At 44.1% G+C, this 9064-nt stretch overlaps 1 protein-coding gene across 2 annotated transcripts in view; it reads left to right on the forward strand.

Moving 5' to 3' along the window:
* Positions 1-1052: 1052 nt before the first annotated feature.
* LOC116058517 (prolyl 4-hydroxylase subunit alpha-1-like) overlaps positions 1053-9064 on the forward strand; it is a 21276-nt gene continuing 13264 nt past the window's right edge. Inside the window, exons 1-5 of one of the 2 annotated variants that reach the window (XM_031311357.2) lie at positions 1053-1211; positions 3088-3156; positions 3325-3421; positions 4823-4974; positions 6562-6699. In XM_031311357.2, coding sequence (XP_031167217.1) covers positions 1187-1211; positions 3088-3156; positions 3325-3421; positions 4823-4974; positions 6562-6699 — 481 coding nt within the window. In that variant the 5' untranslated portion in view covers positions 1053-1186. Of the gene's footprint in view, positions 1212-3087; positions 3157-3324; positions 3422-4822; positions 4975-6561; positions 6700-9064 lie in introns of those variants that run through there. The other variant, XM_035997285.1, reaches the window with a different exon arrangement.

The raw sequence follows: 9064 nt of genomic DNA on the forward strand, positions 1-9064 counted from the left end.
CTGGTGGATTATCATTCCACCACAAGCAGTGGAAGGGCTTTTTTTTTACCTTTTCAAAAAGGCTGCTATCATTAAATCCTCCACACACTTTTGGCAGGGAACAAGTTGCTAATTTTCATATAGTTACGGTAAGAATAACATTTACATTACTCATTTTTTTTTAAATAAATATCTTCTTTATTGAAACAATGCACAATTACTTAAAAATTCATTATTTATATTACAGTTAAATCGTGTTTAAAAATGTGTGTATCAATTTTGATACTGCAGGTATTTAAGGAGCTTTATCACTGAACTTTCAAGTCACATTTTTGTAATGTAATCTACGTCATGCCTACCACTATACAAACACACACTATTTTGATGATTTAATTAATGTAATTAATGACTAAAATGCCATCTTAAAATACATTTTGGGTATTTTCAAAATAACAATAACATAATCGCTATGCTATATCGACCAATTTGTGTATTTTTAGATGTCAAAAAGACTAGAGGAAGAAGAAGTATATTGAAAATGTCATCAGCATGATAGTAGATGGCAAATCAAGTGACATGGAGCAGTTAGGGGATGATGATGAGGAGGAGGAGGAGGAGGAGGAGGAGGAGGAGGAGGAATGGACTCCTAAGGCTATGCATGATAATGGAAGTTCAGATAGCAGTGATGAGGAAGACTATCAAGATGAAAGTGGAGCCCATACAAGCATGGAAGTTGAGGTCCCAAAAGCAACAAATTTTTGTACCTAAAATGAACATTGTTGTGAGCAAAATGTTGCCCAAAACGCCCAATGTATCAAACATGATACAAAAAATATATCATAAACATCATCATATGGCAAAAAAAAATTGGGATTTTGTAAAAAGGTTTAATAAACATCTAAATTAAAATTTTCTGGTTATTTTTTCATGTGTCAGGCTTTACATTTTTAAAAGACAAAGGGTTGATGAGTAGAATTGAAGAGAATTGTAAAATGACCTGATGTTACACACTCCTGTACAGTAGGAGGCGGTATGCATCTACAAGTTGTTTGCAATCCGTCATTAAAGAAGAGAAAAAGAAGAAGAGGAAGTAGCTACAGTGTATTTGTTGCTGCTGGCTTCACTGTGAATCTGATGCGACATCAAGAGGCAATTTGGGGATTTTCTGGACTTTTCTTTTTAAGCCGACGAGGGATTTCTTGTTGTCATGGGTCTTTTCGGAGATACATACGGTAATGTCATGTCTGTGTTGTGTCCAGAAAGTCTGTGTATAACTTGGAGTCTTCTAGAAATAGCCTCTGCAGCTTTTCCACCACTTTACTAACGTTACAGTGTTTTCTGTTTTTTTGGGGGGGTTTAAGCTGCAGACAGCTGAGCTCAGGAGCTGAAATGATGAGGAACAATGAACACTGTTGTCCAAATATACAAACGGCACGAATAAAAGCAGCAAAACTTACCAAAAATATGTATTTATTTGGGGGTTTGTGTTGTTTTTGCTGAAGGGGTGTTGCACTGAAATCTGTGACCCTTCAGATTTTGTTACACCTAAGTTTAACACACACACACACACACACACACACACACACACACACACACACAAACACAAACAGACAGACAGACGCACAGAGACACACACTGTCACACACACACACACACACACACACACACACACACACACTGTCACACACAGAAACAGCGACACACACACACACACACACTGTCACACACAGAAACAGCGACACACACACACACACACACACACACTCTGTCACATGTTGTGTTGAAATATGCGTCCCTCCGTTTGTTGTTGGTGTTATTTGTGTTTTGGTGAAACAGCGCCCCCGGCAGCGCATCACAACAGTTCAGGCGGCGAGTGGTATTGCAGCACGGGAGACGATCAGAGGCTTACTCGGAAAAACTTAACAAAATCCCTCTAAATTATAACAAATTCAGTTCAACTTCTGTGAGACAGTTGATGAAAGGAAAGCTGCTCACATCAGGAAGACACCACAGTGACTGTAGAAAGCGTAGTGTTGTGTTAAAGTGGAGTTTGTGAAGAGAATGTCACTCCCGCCGGACTGCTTTGAATTTCTGGCCGTTTTAAGCTAATGACAAACGGTGGTTTGTGGAGAGAAAAGCGGTGAATACCTGGATAGAATTAAAATACAACTTGAACACGTGCTCTTTGGTGGACTATGTGCTTGCCGAATTACAGGAGATGTTTGGACAGACTCAGAAAACATGGTGAATCTAACTTGGTCGGACATTTGGTCCATGCTGCACCTTTTCCACTAAGTTTCATGAAAATCGGGCCGGAAGTGTTTCTGTAACCCTGCTGACAGACCGAAAACCGGAGAGAGTAAAACATGAGGCAGCTGCACTATGCATTGGTGGAATGTAACTAAGTACATGTACTCCAGTACTGTACTTTACTTGAGTCTTTTCTTTTCATACCACTTTCTATTTAAATATTGTACTTTTTACTCCACTAAACTAGTACTAGTAAAGTAAGGATCTGTGTGTGTTTGTGTCGCTCTCTGTGTCTCTGTGTGTGTCTGTATGTGTGTGTGCGTGTGTGTGTGTGTTTGTCTCTGTGTGTGTGTGTCTGTGTGTATGTATGTATGTATGTGTGTATATGTGTGTGTGTGTGTGTGTGTGTGTGTGTGTATGTATATGTGTGTGTGTGTGTGTGTGTGTCTCTGTGTGTGTCTGTATGTGTGTGTGTCTCTGTGTGTGTGTGTGTATGTGTGTGTGTGTGTGTGTGTGTTTGTGTGTGTTTGTTTGTGTATGTGTGTGTATATGTGTGTGTGTGTGTCTCTGTGTGTGTGTGTTTGTTTGTGTATGTGTGTGTATATGTGTGTGTGTGTGTGTGTGTGTGTGTGTGTGTGTGTGTGTGTGTGTGTGTGTGTGTGTGTGTATGTGTGCTTAACATTCTCCTGATAATATTTACAGACTTTTACTGAAGGAACATTTTCACTGCAGGACTTTTACTGTAACAGTATTATTACAGTGTGGTATTAGTACTTCTACTGCAGTAATCTGAATACTTCTTCCCCTGCTAGCACCAGTTATTCCATATCTCTGTCTCTGTGGTGTCTCTCTCTGCAGGTTGGATGGTGATCTTCATCCTCCTCTTCTCCTCTTCTTCGGCTCACGGTGACATCTTCACCTCCATCGGTGAGTGATTCCTTCTCCTCATTCATTCCTCTGACTCTGTGTGTGTCTGTGTGTGTCTGTGTGTGTGTGTGTGTGTGTGTGTGTGTGTGTGTGTGTGTGTCTGTGTGTGTGTGTGTCTCTTCATTCATTCCTCTGTGTGTGTGTGTGTGTGTGTGTGTGTGTTTCCAGGTCAGATGACCGACCTCCTGTTTGTGGAGAAGGACCTGGTCTCCTCCCTGAAGGACTACATCCGAGCAGAGGAGAGCAAACTGGAGCAGATTAAAAAGTAAGAGAGACCTCAGGTGTGGGACAGTAAGACGGCCGTCAGATCTCAGGTGTGGGACAGTAAGACAGCCGTCAGATCTCAGGTGTGGGACAGTAAGACAGCCGTCAGATCTCAGGTGTAGGACAGTAAGACGGCCGTCAGATCTCAGGTGTAGGACAGTAAGACGGCCGTCAGATCTCAGGTGTAGGACAGTAAGACAGCCGTCAGATCTCAGGTGTAGGACAGTAAGACGGCCGTCAGATCTCAGGTGTAGGACAGTAAGACAGCCGTCAGATCTCAGGTGTAGGACAGTAAGACGGCCGTCAGATCTCAGGTGTGGGACAGTAAGACGGCCGTCAGATCTCAGGTGTAGGACAGTAAGACAGCCGTCAGATCTCAGGTGTAGGACAGTAAGACGGCCGTCAGATCTCAGGTGTAGGACAGTAAGACGGCCGTCAGATCTCAGGTGTAGGACAGTAAGACAGTCTCTCCTGCTGACTCTATTTAACCCATTCTCATCCATGTGTTCCTATGATATCAAAATGCACAAAGCGGTACAATGAAGGTGTCCACTAGCTTCTACACAACATACATACACACAGACATATGACATACTGTACATACTACAAAAATACAAAGGAAGCTATCAATAGTGTGCCCTTACAGCAGGGGGGTCAAACTCAGTTTCCCAGAGGGCCACACTGGAGAAAGAGAATCACACCAAGGGCCAGACATGTAGAGATTATTGACGTGCTTTTATTTCATCGAAAAAGTCAAATATCTTTGACTCAATGATTGCACGTCCCATATAGTCTCTCACTGACAGTCTGGTCCACATGAAGCCTGAAAAAGTCAGCAACAAAGTTCCAAAGCCATCCTAGAATTTAGCAAATCCAGCAAAACCATGATTATATTTTCTAAGTCAGTCCTTCCAGAAAAATGCTGAGTTTATTTGTTTTTTTGATGTTTTGTGTGCTTCTCTCTGTGTGTGTGTGTGTGTGTGTGTGTGTGTGCGCTTCTCTGTGTGTGTGTGTGTGTGTGCTTCTCTGTCTCTGTGTGTGTGTGTGTGTGTGTGTGTGTGTGTGTGTTTGTCTGTGTGTGTGTGTGTGTGTGTGTGTGTGTGCTTCTCTGTCTCTGTGTGTGTGTGTGTGTGTGTGTGTGTGTGTGTGTTTGTCTGTGTGTGTGTGTGTGTGTGTGTGCTTCTCTGTGTGTGTGTGTGTGTGTGTGTGTGTGTGTGTGTGTGTGCTTCTCTGTCTCTGTGTGTGTGTGTGTGCGTGTGTGTGTGTGTGTGTGTGCGCTTCTCTGTCTCTGTGTGTGTGTGCTTCTCTGTCTGTGTGTGTGTGTGTGTGTGCGCTTCTCTGTCTCTGTGTGTGTGTGTGTGTGTGTGTGTGTGTGTGTGTGTGTGTGTGTGCGTGTCCTCAGATGGGCGGACAAACTGGACGTCCTGTCTGCGGCGGCCACTCTGGACCCCGAGGCCTTCCTGGGACACCCGGTGAACGCTTTCAAACTGATGAAGAGACTGAACACGGAGTGGGGGGAGCTGGAGAGCCTGGTGCTCACCGACACGTCCCACGGTAACTAGCTGGCTACACCACAGATGCATTCTGGGATAGGAGAAACAAACACTCTGGGTTGTTTCATTTCTTTAAAGCAGAGGAGTCAAACTCAGTCTCACTAAGGGCCAGACATTCATTGTGTGTGTGTGTGTGTGTGTGTGTGTGTGTGTGTGTGTGTGTGTGTGTGTGTGTGTGTGTCCTGTCCTAACTAGCCGAGACGATGGGCCTAGGGGGCTAAATAGGAACATGTTGGCGTTATTTTGTCACTTATTGGGAGCAGTAGGCTAGATGGAGCCGGTTACCTCCAGGATCTGTGCTAAGCTAGGCTAGATGGAGCCGGTTACCTCCAGGATCTGTGCTAAGCTAGGCTAGATGGAGCAGGTTACCTCCAGGATCTGTGCTAAGCTAGGCTAGATGGAGCAGGTTACCTCCAGGATCTGTGCTAAGCTAGGCTAGATGGAGCCGGTTACCTCCAGGATCTGTGCTAAGCTAGGCTAGATGGAGCCGGTTACCTCCAGGATCTGTGCTAAGCTAGGCTAGATGGAGCCGGTTACCTCCAGGACTTGTGCTAAGCTAGGCTAGATGGAGCAGGTTACCTCCATGACTTGTGCTAAGCTAGGCTAGATGGAGCAGGTTACCTCCAGGACCTGTGCTAAGCTAGGCTAGATGGAGCAGGTTACCTCCAGGACCTGTGCTAAGCTAGGTAGATGGAGCAGGTTACCTCCAGGATCTGTGCTAAGCTAGGCTAGATGGAGCAGGTTACCTCCAGGATCTGTGCTAAGCTAGGCTAGATGGAGCAGGTTACCTCCAGGACCTGTGCTAAGCTAGGCTAGATGGAGCAGGTTACCTCCAGGATCTGTGCTAAGCTAGGCTAGATGGAGCAGGTTACCGCCAGGATCTGTGCTATGTGTCAACATCTCCAACACAGCCTTGATGATATAATCATAAATAATTTAAGAAAACAATAAACCTGGAAAGTAGCCATTGAAATGAAGTGCTTGATTTGTAATTTAAGACAAGCCTGCCAGGCTTCCAGCACCAGCACTCTGCTAGTGGGGGAGGGGCAGTGCACGGTCTGCAGGTGAATTGCAGCATCTCCAGCAACCACACTGCCTGTGGACGCCTGTCTGTAAATAATGCCGGGAAAAAACTATCGGCGAACGCAGCAGCCGCGTATCGGCCAATGCCGATACACGTAAAAAAGCAAATATCGGCCGGCCGATAAAAACGGGTCTATCACTACTTTCCTGTCAGCCATTGTGCAGTTCCCATACCACACCAACTGTGCAGCGATAGAAGTTACGGAGGATCTGAGGGTTAGGGTTAGTCACAGCTTTTTTAAGTTTTCGGAGGAAGAAGAGCCATTGTTGAGTTTACATTGTTGTGTAACGTTTACCTACCGTTTAAATTATTTGAATTTCCCTTCAAAACACAAGCCATAATAAGAGTTTACTTGCAAAACGTAATGTGCAAAATACTTGTTTTTTCTCAATTACATTGTTTTTGTGATCGTTAGGAGCGGAAATCGCGATCAAAATTTGAATAATTGCACAGCCCTAACCCTGACTCTTCTTTTTCTCCTTCTTCTGTGTTTTTCCCCCCCAGCGTTCATCTCGAACCTCACCATCCACAGGCAGCACTTCCCAAACGATGAGGACCAGACCGGAGCCGCCAAAGCTCTGACGCGGCTGCTGGAAACCTACCGGCTAGACACCGACACGTTCTCCTCCGGAGAGCTGCCAGGTCAGCAGACAGCAGGGACACGACACATAGATCAGGAAATAACTTTACAACAAGATGGAGAAAGACAAAGAAACTGACACACACACACACACACACACACACACACAAATACAGACACATACACACACACACACACACACACACACAAATACAGTCACACACACAGACACACACACACAAACAGACAGACACACACACACACAAATACAGACACACACACACACACAGACAGACAGACACACACACACACACACACACACACACACACACACACACAAATACAGTCACACACACAGACACACACACACACACAAATACATTCACACACACAGACACTCACACACACAAACAGACAGACACACACACACACACAAATACAGACACACACACACACACACACAAATACATACACACACGCAGACACACACACACACACACACACACACACACACACACACATAGACACAAACACACACACACACACATACAGAGACACACACACACACACAAATACAGACACATACAGACACACACACACACACACGCAGACACACACACACATACAGAGACACACACACACACACACGCACACACAGAGACACACATACACACACACACACACACACACATATAGAGAGACACACACACAGACACACACACACAGCAGGGACCCATTGATCAGGAAATAACTTTACAACTTTACTTTTTTAGGGCCCAAGCACAAAAGTGCAAGGCACCGTTCAGTGCGAAGGAACCTATTGTTTTTGGTCAGATTATTTTTACCAATTCCTCGTTGCATTTTTGAGGGGGTTAGCATGCACGAAAACTCACAAAAATTTGCACACATGTCACAACTGGTGAAAATTGCAAATTTCTGTAGTGTTTGGGCTCGGGCGTTGCTCCATAGCGCCCCCTAACGTGCACCTTAAATTCGACAAAAGTAATAAGTTAATATACCAACTTTTGAGGGAACATAGGTCTCATCTTCAAGTCCATGGTGCTATTTTTAGAAAAAATTACAAAATTCTATAATTTCCGAAATATTGGTTTTCGTGTAAAAATCTTCATTTTACGAACACCTGTTTGAGAACTTTAGGATGCACGAAAACTCCCAAGTTTTTGCAGCAATAGTAAAATCTTTCATCTGAATTGACATTCAGGCTTGGGAGAGATATGGTTGCTCTATAGCGCCCCCTAATTGGTTTTAGCACTTGGGCACATTTTTGACGGCCTCATTATATACGAAAACTCACACAAATTGGCGCCCACATAAACACCTGGGAGCTTTGCGAGAATGTACAGCGATTTGGCCCAAACCTGTAAGTGGGCTCCATAGCGCCCCCTAATGCCTGGGAGGCCTTAACTTGGAAATAGTTGCTCCGATCTTCACCAGATTTAATACCCATGTTGCGCTAATCATTGCGGACATATTTCCCATTTACCTTCATTAGCTCCGCCCAACCGGAAGGCGGCCATTTTTAATTATTAATTTTTCATGTGTTTTACATTCTTTCCAACTCGTCCTAGGCCGTGATTTCAATCTTCTTGAATCTTTGCAGGTAGTATCTGTTGACCCTCATGACTAAAAGTTATCCAGAGAATTTTGATAGTTGAAAAAATTCGCAAGTTACAGCAACTTCCTGTCTAAACAGGAAGTTGCATTATCTTGGCAACAATTATTCTGATTGCCCTAAAACTTGACAAGGTTGTTCGTCATGGCCGGTTTAGCATCTGTGCCAAACGTGGCGTCAATCGGCCATTAGATGGCGGTGTTTTAATTTCTTTTATTAATCAGCAAAATATTGATATATGGGAAACCTACTCTAACTACTCCTGGGGCGTGAGTCCGATCGGCACGAAAACTGGCTTATAGACTCGGAGGAGCCTCGTGACAAAAAGTTATCAAAAGAATTTCAATAGCTAAAACAATGCGCAAGTTACAGAGGACCAACTTCCTGTAGGTGGGTGTGGAAACAGGAACAGTTGTTTCTTGCACACGGCTATTCCGATGGACACAAAACTTAGGACAGCTGTTCCTAATGTGCCAGTGAGGCTGTGTGCCAAATATGGCATCAATCGGCCTTTAGATGGCGCTGTTTTCATTTTTTTAATTAATTAGCAAATTCGCTTTGTGCGAAACCTACTTTTTTTTTTAACTCCTCCTAGAGCGTGAGTCCCATCTGCACAAAAATGTACAATCAAAAGAATTTTGATAGCTAACACAATGCGCAAGTTACAGAGGACCAACTTCCTGTAGGGGGCTGTCGAAACAGGAAGTTGCTTATCTTACCAAGATTTATTCCGATTGACACCAAACATGACACAGTTGTTCCACATAGGGGCTTGAGCATCCATGCCAAATTTA

Source organism: Sander lucioperca, chromosome 22, assembly GCF_008315115.2.
Source record: "Sander lucioperca isolate FBNREF2018 chromosome 22, SLUC_FBN_1.2, whole genome shotgun sequence".
Lineage (NCBI taxonomy): Eukaryota > Metazoa > Chordata > Actinopteri > Perciformes > Percidae > Sander > Sander lucioperca.